The sequence below is a fragment of the Anser cygnoides genome, chromosome 6 (genome assembly GCF_040182565.1).
Source record: "Anser cygnoides isolate HZ-2024a breed goose chromosome 6, Taihu_goose_T2T_genome, whole genome shotgun sequence".
Taxonomy (NCBI): Eukaryota; Metazoa; Chordata; class Aves; order Anseriformes; family Anatidae; genus Anser; species Anser cygnoides.
In genome coordinates this window covers 24,424,469-24,446,427 of record NC_089878.1, presented here as the reverse complement: position 1 = coordinate 24,446,427, position 21,959 = coordinate 24,424,469, and the positions used below count along the sequence as shown (strand labels likewise).

General features: G+C 37.0%; 1 protein-coding gene across 12 annotated transcripts in view; it reads left to right on the top strand.

Moving 5' to 3' along the window:
• SLC4A10 (solute carrier family 4 member 10) overlaps nt 1–21,959 on the top strand; it is a 155,908-nt gene that overhangs the window by 59,791 nt on the left and 74,158 nt on the right. For all 12 annotated transcript variants that reach the window (XR_001203416.3, XM_048072289.2, XM_048072291.2 and 9 more), the window contains 3 exons: nt 904–985; nt 10,392–10,538; nt 19,892–20,030. Coding sequence is in view for 10 of the 12 variants with exons in the window: in XM_048072289.2 (XP_047928246.1) it covers nt 904–985; nt 10,392–10,538; nt 19,892–20,030 (368 nt within the window). In the remaining 2 variants the exon portion in view is untranslated. The remainder of the gene's footprint in view (nt 1–903; nt 986–10,391; nt 10,539–19,891; nt 20,031–21,959) is intronic.

Here is a 21,959-nt window from a genome sequence, read left to right as displayed (position 1 = left end):
TGTCACACTCATAGGAAAACCAATATTTTGTTCAGCCCAACATCCAGTGTCTTGTTGCTAGATTGCTCCCAAAACATATCTATACTTAGGGAATTGTGATTTTTTTTCATGCCTGAAGTGACTGAAATGACTAATTTCTATAGTAGTTTTTTAATCTGAGGACAATAAACTAATTCATCACACAGTACATTTACAGTGCAGTAGAGAATACAGTTAAAGTGCATATATGACCACAATATAAAATTAAACACAAAATGTGAATTCCTAAGGAAGAATAGCTTTTCTATTTTATGCTAATAGTGTATGCTTTCTGCCTTCCTTGCCAATACAGCTTGGTGTTTTAAAGTAAAACAAAAGCTTTGCAATTCATCAGTAAGTGAAGCCACTGGTTTTCATTGGTATTTCATATTTTCTTTCTCATCATATTGCTGTTGAATATAATTCTGTAGCTTTGCCAAAGTATAAGGAGTGTTAGTGCTAATAATTTGGAAATTCTGTTTGTGGTTCAGGATGTATCCTAAAAACAAAAATACATGTACTGTCTCTTTCTTCAAGAGCACAAGAATAGAGCTGCTTCAGCCAGACATTTATTTTCTAATTTCTTTCATTGTCCTATTGACTCATGTTTTTCTTAGTTCCCAGTAACTGGAGTTTACTCATATATCTTGCATGTTTTAACAGAGCTTCTTCATGTCAAAGGTATCTGTAATCATACCTCAGTAAAAACTGACATATAAGGAGTAGGTTTTAATAATAAACATTTTAAGAATTTCATTTTTGGTTTCCAAATGGGAAGAGTAAATAAATAAATAGTAAACAAATCCTTGTTTCATAGTACTACTCAATCTTGCTAATAGATTCCAAATGAGAAGTGGCTGACCTGTTCTTTTTTCTGTTTTGCAGAGAAATGATGAAGAGGCTGTTGTGGATAGAGGTGGAACTCGCTCCATCCTCAAAACTCATTTTGAAAAGGAAGATTTAGAAGGTGAGAGATTACTTTTCTGAGTATTATATTGTCTCTTTCTTCTGAGAATACTGAAACCAAATTCTAATGTGTAAACTACCTGATGGGGGGATGCAAAAGTGAATGGGAGAGTACAGTCTCATCAGTTATTGGTAGTCAATGGTAGTCATTTCTCACAGCAGACTATAGTGGAAATTTGTGAGTTTTCATGGCGCTCTTTAATCAAGTCCTACAGACAAAGATGATCCAGACAAACTTTAGATAACTCTTTTTACTTTTAATTTTTCAAATATGCAAATGCAAGCAGGACTGATGATTTAGTATTTATATGGCTTCTATACTTTACAATCCTCATGTACTTGCCTTGTCCCATCTCTTGCTGAACAAAAACATTCTGGAGTGTCACAGATTGGACTGATAGATACACTTGATATATACTGCAGAAACCATCCAACATCACCAAGTAGAAGGAAATTGGATGCGGTGCTTAGGGACATGGTTTAGTGGGTAATATTGGTGGTAGGAGTATGGTTGGACCAGATGATCTTGGAGGTCTTTTGCAACCTTTACGATTCTATGAATTAAGCGAGAGGTTGTGAGAACTGGTTTATGATATTGGCCTAATAATTCAGATAGTATCTGAAAGAGTTGCATTTTGGTTTACTTACTGGATCCCAAACTTATTCTGGTTATGACTGCACTTACACTTGAGATACGTGACCCCAAAGTTATAATTATTGGGTGACACTGAATTGCTGTTGTACAAGAGTCTCTTTCTAGAATCTTGCTCTTTTGTCTTCTGTAGTCTTCAGTCCCTTGATTATATCCTTGCACAACTTAAAACTGTTGTTTCTGGTGTCGTTAGAGAAACACTTGCTAGAAGAAGTAGGACTCTCTGCCTTCCCTTCTCCGTGATCCTGAAACACAATATTTGTGGGGGAGTCTACCCAGAAAAATATCCTTTTTACTGATGATGATAAGAATGGACAGCTTTCTGGAGAATTACTTAGCTTAGTCACATGGGTAGACTTTAGCATTATGGCAGTAAGAATTACTGTGATGTGTATCTTAGATTCCACACGTGACTATGTGGAACCTAAGACTCCATCTCAAAATTTGAACAAGTATGTCATTTAAAAACTATGTTCAATTACTATTTTCCCCACTATCCTGTATGTGTAGAGTTACTCCTGTGAAATATCGCTGAAAATATTCTTTTAAAAACTTGATTTTATGATGTCATCAATAGAAATCAGAACACAACAATAACCTCCAACCTCCCCTCCCAATCTTTCCATCAATTTAAATTGTTTAGAACACTGAAAAATTCTTTCATTGGCCAATGAGTCTGTTTTTCTTTAAGACAAATCATGCTGCTTCGCAGTGTTCTAACAGAACAGTTACTCAATGTAAAATCCTTCTTAATGTGGTTAGCTTTCTCAGATAAATTTCATGTCCACTCCGAGATCAGATCAGTGTGTCTTTAAATATATAATTACTGAATCTAGAAATACCGAGTGACTTTAAAAGGTTTGAAGAGATGGTAAATTTTAATAATCCGGTTGCTGTTAATAGCATGTCCATTTGTTTCACAGCACATCTAGGCACTTTTCCATCTGGAAACAGTGGATGTGACTCACAAATGTCACTGTCTTATTCTTACCCAACGTACATTGTGATGTGTTTTGCTAAAAATTTACCTTTTTCCTAATTGCATAACTGACTTCAGCTATAAAATATGGAATTACATAGGCAGGTGCTAATTGCAAAGCTTGGTAAAATCATATAATTAGATAATTAATATGTATTATGCAATTAGCTCTTTGGCAGACATTTAATTGGGTTTATGTTTTAAAAATGTAAATAGCTAGTTACTGAATATTCTAGCAAAGACTAGTTTTGACAGGATTTAAGTTTCAACAGCACTGTATCAGCAACATTTCAAAAACTGCAACTTGTATGAAGAACCAAGGGTTGTTTCAATCTGAAATTCAGGATTCAGTTTCCTCTGCTTAATTTTTTGAAATCATAAAACTATTTTGCTATTTTTTTTAACTCTAGACTATCAGCATTCAAATGTCATAATACAGACTTAAATATGTACTAAAATTTCCAATTTAAATTTCTTGGCCTGGCAGATACTTGTATTTGCCTATTTTGGGGCAGCCATTGTGCAAATATGTTGCAAGTACATATCTTGCTGAAAGCATGAAAATATCATCGTGATTAATGCTGCCTGGAGGAACATCCCCAAGACCAGAATTTTGCCACAGTCTCTCTAGATCAGTGTTTTCTTTCCCTGAGCAGCAGGGTTTAAAAAAAAAAAAAAAAAGAGAGAGAGAGAGATATGAAAGTACTGCGACTCCTGTTCTATGGGAGCAGAAGAGACACAGTGTTCATCTTAATGCCAATAATGGGACTTGCAGTATATACTTCAAACTGTATCTTTTTTGCTTCAGCTTTGTAATGCTTCAGAAATAGATTGTGTGCAGAGCTCTGGCATTCAGATTTTCAGCACGAATGATTTTTCCACGTAATTCATTTTTACCAAGTTGTCAGCTCAAGATCAGTCACTAATACAGAACAGGTCATTTGTCTGATTGTTGCATTAATAAAGGGACGGAGGAATTGTTCCTAAAAGCAAGACAAGAAGCCTATCTCCCTTGGTTATAATCACATATTTTGCATGTTACCTTTCAGTATGCATACAGATAAAGTTCCTACTATAATAAATATGGTCCTATTTTTATCAGTGGTGGAATTCTTAAGTGAGAATTCAGCACTGATTCTGGATACTAAAGTATTTAATTGTAGAACGACAGGCAGTATAGTACCTGTACTGAGAGCAGGTAGGTGTGTTTTCATTAACAGATGGGCACATTAAGAGGGAGTTGCACTCAGCCTACTCCCTGTTGTTATCTCTGGCTCTCTGCAATTGCTTCAGTTGCTTCTGACAAAATGAGTACATGTACTTCATGTTTCTATCAAAGATGGAAAGTATTTAGATTGATCTGTATGTGTCTGCAGATTTCAGATGCTCTCAGTTCATCTGCTTAGACCTGCTTAGACTTTTGGACTATAAATATATGCAAAAACTGCATAGATATACAGAAGAATTGGCACTAAGTGCACTTAGACTAAGATCTTTAGTTTATGCTCACCATATTAGCTAAGAGTGAAAAATGACTGTTCCGCTGTTGTCCTTGCTATGGGTGGTCAGCTGCATATCCCGGATCTTTGCAGCAGGATTGCAGAACTGCTGTGGGTGTTACTGTGGCCTGGTTTGAGAAGCAGCTTTGACAGGGAGATGGCTGGAGATGGGATCGTTAGGTGGAGGCCCAGGAGTGAATCAGGAATGAATTCTGGCTCTGATGAAGCAAATCGCAAAATGGCCCTTGACTCAGAGATGTCAAGATTTTGCTCAAGCTGTTTTTGCTTTGTACATTTTATCTGCCTAAATAGTATGAGAAAAAATTGTCTTGTGGGAAATCAAGTTTGCCTTCTTTTATGTCTCCCAAGACACATAAAACATGGTATCTAGTATATAAATCATGTACATGAGAATATGCATTCTGACACCTTTGATAACAGTTAGATTATGTGGACTGATTACCAAAAGGCGCAAAAGACTTCAAGCTAAATTAGGAAATAAACATCACTAGAACAACACTGAATATGATGCAGAAGCTGATGATTTAAACTTGATAAACCAAAATTTAATTTGAAAATTTAGTGTGCTTGTAGAGATGCTTTGTAGAGAAGCAACATTCATGAAGATTAATTTTGATAGTGGATGTCCTGCTGACCAAAAAAAAGAGAAATCTGAGAGTGTTTCATTGTTCTCTTTTGAACACAGATAGCTTAGTTGTTTTTTCTTTTTTGATTTCATCTAGGTTGTGACAGTGAATTAAAAATCATTTTCTTGAAATTTTGGTTATGTACAGTTAGGGTTTATGTATGAAAAAAGTCCTTGTGATTGATCTCTAATCTCCATTTATTATTTAGTAAAAATCAGAGTGGCTCCAGAGCAGATAAGTAGCTTTTTCAGTCTCAGAAACTGGTTGTTCTTCTAGAAATAACATAATAGTGGACCTGTCTGCCACTGACATTATTTACCTGCAAATGAATAGGACCTGGCAGGTCACAGGACTGAAAGAACATTAATCATATTAACCTGCTGGCCTTGCTTCAGCCTTGCCCCTGCATAGAAGAAAGTCAGCTACTAATTCTGCTTGGCTGGACAGGAACACTGACCAAGGTCTCCCGTATCGTTGACTGCCGGGAAGCTACAGCCTATTGAAAATAATTTGTTGTCCCATCAGTACAGATCCCCTGCTCCAAGCCTCCTTGCATCTGCTTCCCTTGGGTGCTCTGTTCATCCTGACGGTCTGATATACCTCGTGCTTCCTGTGACAATGTTGATTATGCTTAGAGGAGCAGAATATAAAATGTTAGAAGTAAAAAGTCTGAGAGAGATTTGGGTTAGTCTGTGCCTGTAATGTTGGATGTGTACAGCTGTAGCTGTCTGTGAAAAGGTCTCTTAGAAAGAGCCATTTTGCCTTTACAAGCACAGAATTCTTTCACTACATACTCTAGCTTGTTCCTTTGTCATTTCCAAGTCATGTCTTTCTGTAGTAGCTCTAATCTAGTTTTGTCTGCTTTTACCCATGGCTCAAAATATTCCTCAAAATCTCACTTACTTTTTCTCTTGAGTTGTGCTTTCACTATTGCCTAGGCAGTTGACCAGTTTGGTCCCTTTTGGAGGGTCTCTTGTCACTTCCCAGGTGTTCAATGTTCATGGGAGGGGGATTCGCTTTACAGATTTGTGAATGACGCTGCTGGACATTTTAGCAAAATCACTTTGAAGGTTCACATGAAGAGTAATGAAATAATGAAAGCAGAGAAGTTATCACACAGTGTTGGCTGAAAGCCACGGTATTTTGTTGTTTTGGGTTTTGAAGTTTTAGTTTCCTCTGAACTTCACTGAAAAGAAACCTGTTCGATATTTGTGGGAGCTAATATTTCCAAATATTTCACCCCGTAAAATTCCAATAAGTGAAATTGACATAAAACAACTAATTTCGTAATAAAAAGCTATCTATGTTCATGGAAGATGTGTGAGCAGAGAAAGGTTGAATTTGTTCTGCTCTGAACTTTGCATAATGTTGTGGGTCATGATCGCAACATGAGGACATTTGTACCTACAAAATATTTCAGTGAAATTTTCACAATCTGTTAGTAGAATCTCACTCATTTTTATCAGACCATTCACCATTATTAGAGAAAGCTGCATAATGTGCATGACAAAATTGCAACATCACGAGGTAGAAATATTTAGTTCTTTGCATAGTTGTTCTTTTTGTTTTTTCTTCCTTGCTTGTAACTAACAGAAATATAGGTCACTTTCTTCCTCAGATAAACAGCAGTGGAATGAGCACGCATGTCTGAGGAGATCCTTTTACATTTTGTTTCTGCTGAGTTTTTTTTTTTTTTTAATTGTCTGGAAGGTCTGAGGCCTGATCTTGTCATAGGACTGTGCACGCAGTGTCTTTGGACTCCTCTGGAGCAACATAGGGAAGTAGGAAGTGGACATGAATGCAGTTAAAGAGATGTTTTTTTAGTCCAGCTACAACCTGGAAAAATGTTTTGTTAAAAGGATCTGTTTGTTGGGAAGGCAGTGATCGATCAGTGCCCTTTAAAAAGGTCCTGTAATGATTTTAGAGCAATGTTCTCGTGCTCCGTATTCAATATGTCCTTAATGCTTTCTTGGGCCAGAGATAGGGTTTTAAAGATTTCTGTATAATTTCTGTTGCATTTTAAACTAGAACATAAGTTGCATGTATGTTCTAAAAAAAATGGGGAGACTTTGTCAGTTTCTTCAAATGACAGCATGGCAGAAAGGTGAAAAATGGCCCTTGAGCAAACAATATCCACAGACAGCCGTGTAAACTGTTGGTTTAGGAAGCACAGCTTTTGTCTTGTCTGCTTTCTCTTTAGCTCTGCCTCCCTGCTGCACTACAGTAACGAATAATGAGTCATGTACTCTCAACTCCTACACAATTCACCATAATCACTTTTTCTCCTATAAGGAAAAAGGCATTTTTTTAAACTCTACATGGACTGCTGGTTTTCTGTCTCTACCTCACTGTTCATTTTGAGTACACAGAACACTGCATTTGGTTCAGCTTTAGTTGGCAACACATAAAAGATGCTTCAAGGCAGTGAGTGTTTTCTAGAGGAGAGAGAACCCCCCGTACTCCTGCTGAGGTCAGCTGTCACTGGGGACTTGACTTGAACCACTGGCAATATTCTCTCTCAAGGCATCTTGACTTTGTAGTGCATTTCCTTAGTAGGTCACAAAAGCCTGCCTTTGCTCTCTTTCTGGAAATGTTTCAAGAGCCATCTGCCCTTGCCCATCGTGCCTGTGAGCAGTGACCTGTAAGCCTGGGTCTCAGCAGGGGCCCAAGGCAGAGCTGAATCATTGCTGGTGGGAAGAAGCAGAGGCAGATGTACCGTGGGCACCAGGAGCCCATGAATGTCTAGATTCAGGACAGCTCCCTTTTATGCAACAGGCACCAACTTGCCTGGTTCACTGAAAGAACACCTTTGATGCATGGAGACCTGTGGATCCTCTACTGATGGGGAAACAGGGAGGTGAAAGTGCTTCATGTGTGTGTTCTGCCTACCAAGTGTGTGTGTGTGTGTTTTCTGCGTACGGTTGTTTGGAAGGAGAATGAGAGGAACTGGGGCAAAAAAGGTCGCACTCTTAGCATTCCATTAAAAAGATCTTGATTTGTCTAAATTAAAGGAAGCACGTAAATTCCTTTCTCTCCGTCTGTATTTTCTCTTGCAATGTCACGTCCATTCAGACAACTGTAATGGGATTTCCGATTCCCACAAGTTCCCAAGTTAGGCCAGCAAACACCACTAATTACAATGAGATATATGTTTTCAAAGCTTTACAAGTCCCACTAAATTAATTTCCTTTCCGTTTATTTCATGAATAAGTTAGGTAGCCTAGAACAAGCTTCTGTTTTAAAGACCCAGAATGCTGTTTTGAAGGTGTTTTTTAGGTCTGTCATTTTCAAGCACTGTGCTGAAAAGGTTTGCTTTTCTGAAGTTGCCTTTTTGCATAGTTAATTTGCTACTGGTTCTTAAAATAAAATCTAGGTGTAAAGAAAAATTTCTTCTGTGGAATACAGTAACCCTAAACAACCCTGTACTTAGATTTTATTTTGAGAAATGTCTCTGCAGGATGGGTTTATATTGTAAGTTTCATTTTTGTCTTTTCTAGGGCATAGATTTTATACCTCCATGTATGCACAGCACGATACCCTTTTTCTTCAGAAATTTAGAATAAATCCCAATTTTATATGAGCTTATCTGTGCTTCCATCTGTCTAAAAATTAAATGTAATTAACAGGATCCCTTTAAAATATTTTATAATATAATTTTGATTTATTAATCCTGTAAAATTAAAAAAGCACTTTATAACAATGTTTCTTGTTTCTTTAATCCATAAAATATTTTTACTTATGGAGTGTTTTAATGCTTTGAAGGTAAACTGCAAGGGGCCAAAGCCTCTAATGCTATCAATGCATAGATTTAAATTAACTCTATATTCTAAGTTTTGTTCCCTGGGTATGTGCAATTTGATTGAGAACAATCTTTTTTTTTAATAAATTATTTATACAATTTAACAGTGGATTTGTAGAACTGTATAAAGGACATTGCAGAGCAGATTAGCCTATTGTACTTCTTTAATAAACTTTCAGATTGTAAATCATCTTTGTATATTAATGTATTTTCTCAGATATTTATATTATTTGCATTTATATAGTATGTAAATAATATATATAATTTATACAATACATATGTTTTATTTAAATTTATCTCAAAACATTGTTTTGATTTTTTTTCTACCCAAGGAAGTGAACAAGAATGTGTTGAGTACTACATTCCTGCTGTCTTTTGGTGTCTTTTTAATGAATTCTTTTTATGGAATGCATTTTTCCTTGCTTCATGCATCACTGATTGCAGTACATTTGAAATACACCAAAGGCAGCAGTTCTCTTTAAATAATTTCTTGGGTTAAATGTAATAAGTAAGAAGAAAGAGGTATGTTAAATAAATACATTTTCAACTCTTGGCCTTTGCTTCAGAAAAATGTCCTGACCATACAAGAATAGTCCCAAAAACTGATGTCTGCTTTCTAGTCTCCTCTACACCAACCAAAGTTGAGGAAATAAACTAGTGTGGTGTCCAGAGCCTGGTCTCTCAGCTTCTTTAGTTCTGCCTCTGCAGAGAATTACTGTCGGCTTTGAATTTCTTTGATGTATTGTGACAAATAGCTGCCTTGCTGTGTTTTCTGCCCCCACTGGAGTCTCCATGGGATTAGAGATCACGTGCTACCTTAGCTTAATGTTCTTGACCTTTTTCAGATGATTGACACTGCTGAATGATTGCAGCAAAGCAGCAATTATCCGCTAGCTGTGTTATGCTCATTTCAAGGAGAAAATAAACGTTATTTGAGATGAGTAATCTGGACTATGTCTTTCTGCTGAGTAAATGTAGGAGACCTGCCTGTAGAGAGTCATGATTCCTTTCCCATTTGATCTCTTTTTTGGTACTTTCTACGCGTTTGCCCTGTGCTCTCCCCCTTATGAATGCTTTACTGTGTGCTCTGATCCTGCTAGCCCACATAGCTAAGGGAGCTAAATCTTCTGGGCTTGATCAGCAACATAAATGCCTCAGGCTCAAAGATGGTGGCAAGCATAGCAATGTGTACCTTCTCATTTACTTTTTGAAATAAAATAGGAAAAATGAAAGCACCCTAACCTACCAGCTATGTATTTATGATGTGATTAAATATGATGTCAGTAAAATACCTTGCACAGGGATTTTGTAGTCTAGCTTCCATGGCGTTTTATTCTTTCTTCAGTCTTTTTTTTTTTTTTTCCTTCAGTGAATTTCCCACAAGAATTCTGTCAAGGTTTGGCTCATAAATAGCAATGAGTTTTGTAAAGTTCCTGTACACACAAGGCAAACAGCAACTTTACCAAATGTTCAATGCAAAGAGATCCATGTGTCTCTGTGATATTACTGTTTTGGAAGACATTTTACAGAACACCTGTCTGGCTTTAATCAAAGTTCACACACAGAGACGCAAATTTTTTTTTTTTTTTTAAATCTGGCACTGCATCACATGGACTTCAAAACTGGGATTTTGTCCTGTATCAGGAAGTTGTATATGTGTGACACTATATTATCTTTATTGCAATTAATAATATTACAACTACTAACATAACGATAATTGATATTATTACAGTTATAATAATCACATCATTAATGATATTATAGTTATTAATATTTTTATTATTTTGCCACAGCCCCTTTTTAAAAGGTGACTTTTTTTTTTTACCTATAGGCCATCGAACGTTGTTCATTGGAGTTCATGTGCCTCTGGGTGGAAGAAAGAGTCACAGACGTCATAGGCACCGTGGACATAAACACAGAAAGAGAGACAGAGAGCGAGATTCGGGATTAGAAGATGGGAGAGAATCTCCTCCTTTTGGTAAGTTAAATTTTATTTCTGTGTAAGTCTTTTAGTAATAAACATCAGTACAACTATGCACAGTCTGTCCTCCTGTTGTGATATCATTAGGAGCAGAGTTTTGGAGAACTTAGTAGAGCCTGTCTCGTCCCAGCTGAAGAGCCAAGATTTGTTCTTCTGATGAATGTCAGCAACCAGGGGTGGTTAATTAGTGAGAAACCTCAGTAATTCCTATTGCTGTAGGAGACTGTCCATGAGTGTTCACATAAACGTAGAGTGCTTTGACCACTGAGGTGGAGTAAGCGCTTTATGGCACCAGTAGTGCTCAGTGAAGATTCTGGAGTATTTGCCCCTAAAACAACATAGAGGAGTTGTGGTTCTTTACAATTAGTTTTGTAACAATGCTGATGTCACTGAACCCGTAGTGTTTTAACAGACGTGAACGATCCAGATTGCATTTGCTTTTTTCCTCACATGATACTGTAAGATGCCATTATGAAATGAGTCTCTTGAGGACTTGAGAGCAAATGGGAAAAAATACCTTTCAATGAACAAACCTTACAATAACACAAAACTTCTGAAGTTCTCAAAATTTTAAAAAAAACAACTATAGAAAGCAGGAAAAGGTAGTAATGAATAGATCAGGCAAGCTTTGTCTCAAAACATATGAATATTCTTTGCTGTTCATGTGTACCAAAAACGTGTAAAAGCATGTGTACTGAAATGTCCAAGGCTAAAATAAGTACTAAAAATAGAATGGAAGCATGTATAGGAAACCATTTGTCAGTGAGCAAATGAAGAATGTTTTTAAATCATTAGAGAAATGTGCGAATGTAGCTTTAGGTTACAGAATAGTCATTATAAGATTTTATTTTAATTTTAGGTATATATTATGTGTGTTGAAAGCTTTAGACCAAGTAGATTATAAATGCTGATGGTTAAGTGTATTGTAAAGACCTTGAAATACTCAAGTATTTCACAAGGATGTCACATTCGTGAGAATGAAGCAGTTTTTTTCAAACTTAGATATGAGAAGTTTTTAAGGCTGAAGAAAAAATTGGCTGAATTGGTTCTGTCTGGAATGTATTTCAAATGTATGAAGACCCTATGCTATATTGAAATCAGTTTCTTGGAAAACAACAGAGTTCATAAATTATTAAATAGTTTTCAAATAGAATATACATATATACATATAATGTCAGATTAAAAAGAAACAATTGAAAGTTACATTAGCCAAGAAGTGAGATATCTTAATCTATGAAGTGATGTCTTCTGTTGAGTCATCTGGTTTTATTTAAGTGCCAGTATGTGACACATTTTGGCTGAAAATTTAGCTCTGTTCTTTCAACTCCTGGAGACCTAGGCTTGTGTCCTTCTTAATGTCAAAAGTAAAAATAAACTACGCTGGCTCAGTTTAATAGTCTTTGACGGTTGTGCAAACAAGATGTGCTCTTCAGCGCAATCCTATGTAGAGTGAAAATCAACCTATATTCAAGTGAGCTCCAAGAGTGGAATAGCAATAATACAGGTATACTCGTTTGAAATAAATGCAAGACTGCACTTTTGTAAGACACATTTTCACTTATGAAGGAAGTATAGCTACCACTTAAAGGGTGTGTCAGTCTTGGCACATAAAATTATTACTTTTATAATGCCCAAGACAGAAAAGATATAGGCCAGAAACATCTCAGTCTTCTTCAGATCCAGAATGCCAAAGATAATCTTTAAAATGCTGGAGTGATTACAATTATTTTCCTAAGGGAGCCAAAGACAGAACTATCAGACATTCAGAAAAATCTGGAAATATCCAAATTTTCCACCCTGAAATAATATCTAACTAGTAAAATTTGAGGATTTTTTCCCTTAGCTATTCGAACTCCTGGAAGCTTGGCCAGAGAAACAGACTTTGTCTGAGCTCTGATATCTGTCCATCCAGGCAGAAATGTGGCATCCTCTACCCAACAGTGAAATAGATTTGTCTTTGTAAAGCTTAAAATTATACCAGAATGGAGGGGTTAATCACAGTCAGAGCAGGCAAACAAAATTATTCATTGTTGGTAGTCTACATCCACATCCTCGCTTTTGCTGAGGATTTTCCTTACAGGAGTTTTAGGCAGCTTGCTGTGCTGTCAGGGGAGAAGCATCACTTATACAGAGAAAAGAAGCATAGTTTTTCTATAATTTATTTACTCAGAGGGAGTAAAGGATAATTCTCTTACTAAATCTGAATCCACTAAACTGCAATCATGCTTGTTATCTCTCATTCCCCGTGACCCCAAGGTTGTAACAGAACCCAGAGGCTCAGGGAAGTTGTGAGGAAGGCGAATGCACTTCCTCTCCTCGATGCCTAACTCAAGATGAGGGACTGTACTACCTAAGAGAACCGATCTGAAATAATCCCTTAATTCACGAATCCTTCTGACTTAATTTAACATGCAGAAATGTGCTTAGCTTCCTCTCACCATAGAGCTCTTTTAACGCATTTCTGCTGAATAGTAGGAGGCTGCGTTCTTGGGAACTGGGGAGGAGGATGGTAAAGAAAAAGCATTTCAACAAGCAGGTGCAAGAAGAAAGAGAGAGAAAATAAGCACTGTGCAACCAGCTGATGGAAAACAGTGCTTTGAAGTAAGTCAGAAAAATACATGAGGATTTTTGTGTTACAAGAGAATAAATTAGCAATGTTTTGAAGCAGTGAAGTATGAAAGGAGGTATAATAAAGACAGAGATGAAGAACTGAATAATAGAGATGCTGGAAGAAGTAAAGGCCTGAAATATTAAGACGTGAAGTGCTCCATACTGCTCAGTTAACCAAGCAGGGGATAAAGCTTTTTTTTGGTCATAATTTATAGATGCATAATTTATAACTTCGTCTGTGAAGTTTCCGTAGGTGCAGATCTTGCTTTGCTATCACTCTGCAGTCAGGGAGCTGCCCTGTGCACATGGTGCTGTGGGGCTGTGCCTGCCCGCACTCAGAGTGGACAGGTGCACACCTGGTTCCAATCTAGTGAAAAACAAGTTTTTAAACAGCTTTCTTTGTATCAAATGGCTGGAAAACACCTGTATTCAATGTAATACCCATGGTTGGAAGCTTCCTGGTAATCCCTCTGAATCCTGTCTGGGAAAGCTATACCAGCTACTTTCTGAGGGATGGTTTCTGCAGATAATGTTTTTAGAACATTCTGACGGCAGCGCAGAAGCTTTTTTTTTTTTTTTTTTAATCTCCTACTGTCACTCTTCAAAAATAACCCAAATGTTCTCTGTGTGCAGATTCAGAGTTTGTAGACAATCAATATGTGGAATGTGTATTTAGTGGATGAAAAAGGAGTGAGCCCTGTCATTTGGGGGCGCAGATTACTTAATGAAATTTTATTTTTGTTTTCCCCATATCTTTGTCTCACTGTCTGTCTCTTGCCTCTTGAATGGGATGAGGTTGCTCAAGATGTTTCTATTTTGCCATAACGATGTGCCTTTGCATAATTTTTAGATTATGTGACTTTCTCATGGAGGGGCTTTTTTGGATAGAAAAATTGGAAGCTAAGCAATTACAACATCTTGACTTCTACCATCTTGCCTCATAATTTTTGGAAGGAAAAAAAGAGAAAAGAGAAATCCAGTGAAGTTATCTACTGTAGTTAAAATGCAGCAATGCTGTTCACTGTACTGAAGAGGGCTACTGTTATAGCTGAAATGTTGCTGTTGTATTTAAGGCCCCAGGTTCACGCTTCAAGCTACCCTCCTCCACAGCTTTCCTGTGGTGCAAGTATTGTGGCTGCTCTGTGAATTAAATTAAGGAATTGATTCAGGTTAAAACTAATCTGGCAAAAAAGCTGTCTTTAGGCAGTAGCAGCTCCCCAGTGCTATTTGCTGGGAGGGTAATGGGGGCCAGCACCTGCTGGTGCAAGGCTACAAGCTAGAGGGGACAGCTCTGTCAGCTCTGCCAGTTGTGGTGGCAATGAAAGTATGGTGCAGATTTCCCTTTGTCTGGTAGGTTTACACTTACTTGGTATGCACGTGGATTTTAGTGTCGATTTTGAGTGGTTTCTGTTTTGGGATAGAACGGAGTAGAATGGCAAGACATCAGCTCTCTGCAGCATGTCTTTTTAAGGACAAATTTTGTGAGGGTAAAATGAACACAGCTGTGAGGACTGGGGTTTGATTTCAGTATCGTGTGGTGTCTTCTAAGACTAGACAACAGCAGGACTTGTGCAAGGTTTGGTTTGTGTTTTTGAAAAACCTGGCTTTAATATTTCTCCAGTTTTAAAGAGGCTTAAGTTTGTAATTCATAATACAAGATGTGGCAAAGGAAGCTGAGCCGGCCTGGAGGTGAACTGAGCAGAGGACTGTACACAGGAAGGTAATGCAAGCAAAAATGTGAATTGCAAAGGGGGACTTCTCTAGAGGGGCTAGGGGAAAGTATAACCAAAGGACTAAGCTAACTATGTGCAGTAGCTAATCTCAAACCTCAAAGGGATATTAATGGGGAAAATGAATTTATTTGTAAACAGTACAGTTGTAGGAGAATTCCCCTACCCTTAACTATATGCTTTGTCTGCCAAAGGATGAACTTGGAAGTTTGGATCTCTGGGCAGCTAGGGAACAGATTGCAGTAAATCTGGATTATAGTAATGTATCATAACAGCAGTTTAAAGAGTCTAGCGAAAAGAAGAGAAATAGAAGCTTGGGGATTGTCCATATTGTGAGATACAAAAGATAAGATTATTTGTCACAGCCCTGAGGTAATGGAAACAATTAATGTGAGGAAAATGCAGTTTCCTGAAAACAGAAGCAAGCAAGGGAATATACTTTCTCCCACCTAACACAGAGTTTCTAAGATCTTTTGAAGAGATTTTCAGAAGCATGTTGTGTGTTTACTATTTTATGTGTACTTTAGTAATGTAAATTTTATTTTAGTTTCATGTTTCATAATTTAAAAAAAAATTATGATCCCTACATTTGCTGATTGCTGAGCTGAAGGGCAATGTCTCATCCGCACAGGATGGAGGTGGGGGGGAGCCCCCCATCCGTTGCTTCCTTGGTGAGCACAAGCAGGAGGAGAAGGAATGTTTGTCTGTGTCTGAGGTGCTGCTGTCTTTCCTATGATCCTTGGAGTTTTTCACTCCACCTCCTCTTCACCTGAGGTGAATTGTTGTCCGTGTCAACTATGTTACACCAGTTCACACCCTGTCTGCAGCCTGTCTTATACAGTGAGCAACCAAAAAAAAGTTTGTGTATTTAATATTAATTTAATGAGAATGCACAAGGGCATGAGGCGGTAACTAAATCTTTTCTATGATGTTTACTATCTTATGCAAACTTCTGTAATATAAACTTTATTTTAATGTTTAGTGTGTTTCCTAGTTTAGAAAAATAACTTTTCAGCCTTCTATCTACTGACCCCCGTGGAAAGTATTAGCCTGTTAATAGTGATCTGGAATGCAGGTTCCCAACAGGCTTAGAAATGCTGAATCCTATTCTGACAAGTGAGGTAATAGAGTAAGTATTCCCAGAAATACATCTTTGTACCCTTTTTAGAGTTAATCAAGAGTAGAGGACAAAATGTGGAATACATGTGGTATGCACCCAAAGCTGTGTTTCTGTTTGTGGCATGGCTTGGCCAGAGTGCGTGAAGTTCCGCGCTGAGGAGGAGCTGCAGTTCGCCCTGAGAGGAGCGCTGGCGCGGGCTCTTCTCTGAGCCGGGCTTATGTGGAGGGGCTAAAAACGATTCTTTTTTACCCCACCCTGAGTCTTGCGTTCACCTTGTTCCCTTAGGCAAGAGGGAGCTGTGCTGATCAAGAAGTGTGGTTGTAGTTGGGGTGGCTTAAAAGAGGAAAATGCCAGTCATGGTTCTTTCCGACGTGTGTTTTATGAGGCAGGATGGCGGTACAGGCCATAGTTCCTCCTGGCCTACACTCGGTGCTGTTCCAGGAAGCAGCTTTGCTTGTTTTCGTCTGGGAATTAAGTTATTAGCAGTTCTGGCTTTCAGCTCTGTTCTTTTGGCATGTCTGTATCTTCCTTTTGGCTTAGGGATGTTAAGGACTTTACACTGAAAGTAATTGAAGTGGTATGTCAGGTTCACTTCCTCTCTGCGGTACTGAATCCCAGTGTGAGTGAATTCATGCTTTTGACAATACTGTATCCACCACCTCTTAATTTCTACACTTTTGATAGCGCTGTGAAGGTACAAATTTTTAAACTTGGAATTCCTAGGTTTTTCATGTAGGCGTTGAATTTGAGCTATCAGGGGTGGTTTGGGTGTCTGTGTGAGTGCTACGTGGGTGATGTGAACGTTAGCAGTGGGCTCCTATGGGCTGGTGGAGCCCCAGCAAATAGAAGGCTGCTTCAACTTTTCCTGACTGAGATGGCTCATTAGCCAGGCACGGGTGGTTATTGACGGTACTCGTGCTCCCGTCATGTACCAGACTGCTTTCTGTGCAATCCTAGCGGGTTCTGAAGGATTTCCTGGTGATGAGCCATTTACTTGGGAGAACCATCAGCTGCTTATTGTTCAACTTTAAACTCATGTTGATTCTAATTTCTCTATGCTCTGTTATAAAATGACTGCAGTGTTAGAAATAATTATTTAACAAATTAGTTCCATTCATTTATTTTCATTTTAGCTTAGTCTATATTACTTCCATTTCTTTATAGAAGTATGGTTAATAAAATGAAGATTTTTTTTCTAACCTGGCTTTACTACTTGAAGGAGTGATGTATTTAAACCAGTTTCTGTTTTTCTAGACTTGAAAAAAATTGAGTGTCCTATTTTGCAAATATTATGCTTTTACACCGAGGATTAAGTTATCACAGTTTGACAGTCAGCAATTGAAGTATTCTTTCATATTGGTTTTGAATCACACATTACTCATTTTATGTATAACACATTAATGACATATTTGATATTTATTACTCCCATGAGTAAGAGCCAAATCCATCTGGCATTACTCACGTGTAATCCTGTTAACTCAGTTTCAGAAGTAGAACCAACAAATCTATTTTTTTATCATGTTGCTATTGTTTAATTCTGTTAGAATTTTGTCCTTAAAATACAATCATTGTATTACCCAAACCTAACTTTTTTTTTTCCCAGTTTCCAACTTGTCTGAAAATTAAGGTGTGGCTTGCATGTTTCAGAAGCAAATACAAATTGAAGTAGCAAAAATTATATCCAGAATCTAGCAGTTAGTTTCATTGGTGTGTTAACAAGGAAAAGAGAACTTTGTGCATTTTTTTTCATTTATGTAAATTTTTAACTGTAGTCAGAAGAATAGCTGTATGTCAGACAGAAGACTCTGAGCAAACCACAGCAGTAAGGTTTTGTTGCTGCTTACCTGAATTCAGAAATACCCTGCTTTCCTTCCCACATTGAAAGTGTGCCTTTGCATGAGTATCACAACTGTCATAAAACGGCAGCTCTGCTATACAACTCTACTCATTTATTACTTAGCAGTAGCTGTTGCTGTGAATCAGTTCCTAGTGCTGATTTTACCAAGGGTACGGGATGTTCTTGGCAATGCTTATTCTCATATTCTCACTGCAGTCCAGCTCTTTACCAGTAGCTTGCTTTCTATGGTCTGTCACTAGTCATATGTGCTTGTCCTTTGTAAGTTCAGATCTCATTGAATCTTTTCCTTCGGAGAAATGGTCTTAACAAATTGCACGCTTCTTCACCAGAATGCACATCCTACTCTCTGATCACATCTTGATGTTTGCATTTACTTTTTCCTTCCCTAGAATGTACCAACATGTGGATATGAATATGTATCCTGCAGGATATTAAAAAAAAAATGGTAGAGCGTGGAAAGGGGGTCTAAAATAATGGGAAGCTTGAAATGTTAAAGAAGAAAGGAGAGAACAGTGAGAGAAATGAGCAACAAAAGAAAGGGTAAAGTGGAGGTTACTTCTGTTTTTTAATGATTTACCAAAATTTTTGTCCCCTTAGTTGTCCCCCTGCAGCTCTGTTCTCTAGAGCTTTTAGTAGTACTTGAGCCTATCTTTTTCCTTTTCCTGCTATCCTATATCTCACCCTGTTTTTTTCCATTCTTTGTGGAAAAAGTCAGTAGGCTTTACCATACTGTATCTTTACACTGTGTTAAGGAGAATAAGCCTCAAGTGAAAACCGTTGTCTTGTTAGTGTTTCGTTGGTGTAGTAAATTTACTACTATTACAAAAGAGGTATCTTGTTGAATTTCATCTCTTGCATCAGTTGGACATTTAATTCTTTTTGACCAGTGCTGTATTTGCTCTTTAACATTCAGTAAGTACTATCATCTCAGTTTTTCCAAAATACAAAGACTTTGAGTGTCCTGTTCAGAGATGCTCTTCACTGCTGGATGGGAAATAGTGTAGCTTGTCTTACAAATATGGTTGTAAAACAGAACGTCATTTAGACAGTGTTCAAGGAATTGCTGAGCTGTTCTGCTGCATAGTAATTTTTTTCGTTGACTGGCATCTTGGCCCCTATCAGCCGTCACAAAAGACTTCCAGTTCCTCTCAGAAATCTAAAATTCATTAGCCAAAAAAAATAACTATATTTCTAGAGAGAGTGGTTTCCACCCTGAGTTTCTTAGTCTGAGATTTTCATTTAAATAAGCAAATAAGTGTTGTTTTCCTTTTAATTATTATTTTTTTAGACTTAAAACATTTGAGCTGTGAATGCTGAATATAAGGAACATTAGAGTGTTCTGTGAGCTCCAGAAATTTACTGAGTAATATGAAAGAAAAATAGTACGTCTCTCAAGTATATTGAGTGGTCTGAAGTGAAGGATTATGAAGTAAAATAAATGATGATGGAAATGTAAAGGGAAAACAGATACGGGAAGAATAAAATGGGGAAGTTGGGTCAGATTAGCAACTTGGTCATCTGAAACAACCATTTTAAAAGGGTCAAGTGATGGTTGGAGTTCCCAGTTAAATATTGACATCAGAGGGGTTTTTTTGGATTCTTTCTCCTGCTAGGTAAAACAAAGGATGCAAATGTAGGAGGCCAGATTTGTGAGCTGTGCTAGGTCTATAGGTACAGACTTACTATGTGGCTTTTTTTTTGTAACAACGGAGTAAATTACTTTAATCAGCTCTATCTATGCTACTTTTTTTTTTTCTGTGAGATACCATTTCAGCTTCTAACACTCAGTACTTCTGTACGTCACATTCCATCTTTAGATGAGTTTATTTAATTTGCTGACTAGACGACTACAGTAAATAGAGTTCTGAATCTGAAAAAGAGTTTGTGTATAAATATTTTTACAATATAAGTATGATCATGTTTTGTGTGTAGCAGCAAGTGAAGTTAGAGAAAGAGTCTCAATAATCTTATGAAATATTAGGAATTTGCTTTCTCTGGTGAAAAAAAAGTGATATTTTTATGTTTCTTCCAGATACTCCATCACAAAGGGTGCAGTTTATTCTTGGAACGGAAGATGATGATGAGGAGCACATTCCTCATGATCTCTTTACTGAGCTTGATGAAATTTGTTGGCGTGAAGGAGAGGATGCTGAGTGGAGGGAAACGGCAAGGTAAGTGTTTACATGATTTGTTAAAAATTATCTGTAGCTATTGGCCGCTGGTGTTCTGAAGAATGATTTCAAAAGTGTGGCAACAGATTCCGGATATACAGCTTAAATAAAACCATAATTTTAATCCTTAAACTGCTAGTGTTATTACAGCATTTGTTATTTTTCAGAGCCAAATGTTTTCATCTGGATTTATTAAATATAGGTCAGAACGAATATCAAGGGAAAAATCAAAGTAAACAGACTATACATACAAATAATGAATTATTGGTTTTATTCATACTTTAGCTCATCATTTTAATAGATTTTCAAACTTTATGTTTGAATCTTCAAGAAGCTGATAAAATGTTAAAGCAGGAATAACATTACTTTTGGAGCAAAAAAACTTTCCCATTTTCTAACAGTGAACAGTTACTTTTGAGATTTTGAATATTCAATGCTGGATTATTTTGCTTCTGCCAAATTATTGTAACAAGACTGCTTAGATTGCATTTCTGCTGAAAATACATTAATACTGGAAAATAAATTTGTTTTTGCATGCTTATTTCCTCAGACATCTAAATGAGGTATCACAAACACTTAGTTTCACTGTTCTTCTTAGAAATTTAAATACCTCTTAAAGTTGCCCAGAAATCTGTGGACCAGACCTTTGGCTACAGTAGGATACAAAATGTGGAATTGCTGAATGGATTTTGTGAGAAATTATGTACATGGGCTGTTCGCTGTGCCTTTAATTTTACTGCAAATTCCTACTTTCCCAGAGGGCCACAAAATTTTCTATGACCTTCCCTTCTCTTACGTGTCCATAGGAGGGACGGACAGAAGCTAAATATAGATCTTTAGATGTAGAAAATTCTCATGTGGGGATTGTGCTATAAAATTAGTGTAGTAGTGTTCCTAAATATTCTTATTAATATTCGGAGAGAGAAAATCTAATCAAGGTAATTATTTGCAGTATTCTCGTACTGATTAGGGACATATAGGACCTCTTCTAAGAAGGGTATCAGTTCATGTAGTGATAAAAAAAAAAATACCAATGGGTTATGTCATTTTTAACAGGTAAATAACAGTTTGTTTAGTTTAACTAAAAATTCCCTTTGCAAATCACCAAAGAATTGTGTTTCTGACAAATTATAACCATTTTCATTAATTTAAATAGCTAATTGAAATAGAGCTTAAAAGGAATAGTTGAAATAAAGAGATTTAAATTGATCTATATGTAAGTATAGCCCTTCCTATTGTAATTTGGCAAGTAAAGAAACAAAATTTGTTAAACAGAAATAAGCTAAGAAATAAGATTGTTGAAAAAGAAGAGGAAAAAACAGCCAAGAAAACTGTATTTTGGAGCTCAGAAAGTGCATGATGTACTGAAAGTTGGAAGACCAACATATAGACATTGAACATAAATAAATAGGGAAAAAAAATCTTTAGCTTTACAAATGAGATGAAGAGGGGGGCTGCCATGCAGAAAGAGCTGGTCAAGATAAATGGTCTTTTTTATTTTGGATCCAAAAATCTTGGACAGCATTTGACATGGGGTGGCTTACTATTAGAAAAGTAAGATATGGCAGTGAAATGACCAAATCCAAGGTGGAAACAAGCATCAAGGTGCCTTATCTGTGCAAATCAGAGGGTGCAATAATTTCCATTCTAGAAAGATGAATGAACACGAACTTCATGAGTATTGTAAATCCTGTCTTTCTGTGAATCTATCAGGTGGGTTGTTGTACTACAGCAAACACAGCAACACTCTTAAAGAAAGCAGAAAAATGGTCTGAACAAACACAGGCCTTTTAGTTGGATTTCAGAAGTATGCAAGGCTTAGAACAATATTTGAAAGAAAGAATAATTATAGACTTGGAACTAAATGGAAAATTGCATAAAGCACAATTCAGTGGTGTATCATGTCAGACTAATGTAATAATGCTTTTT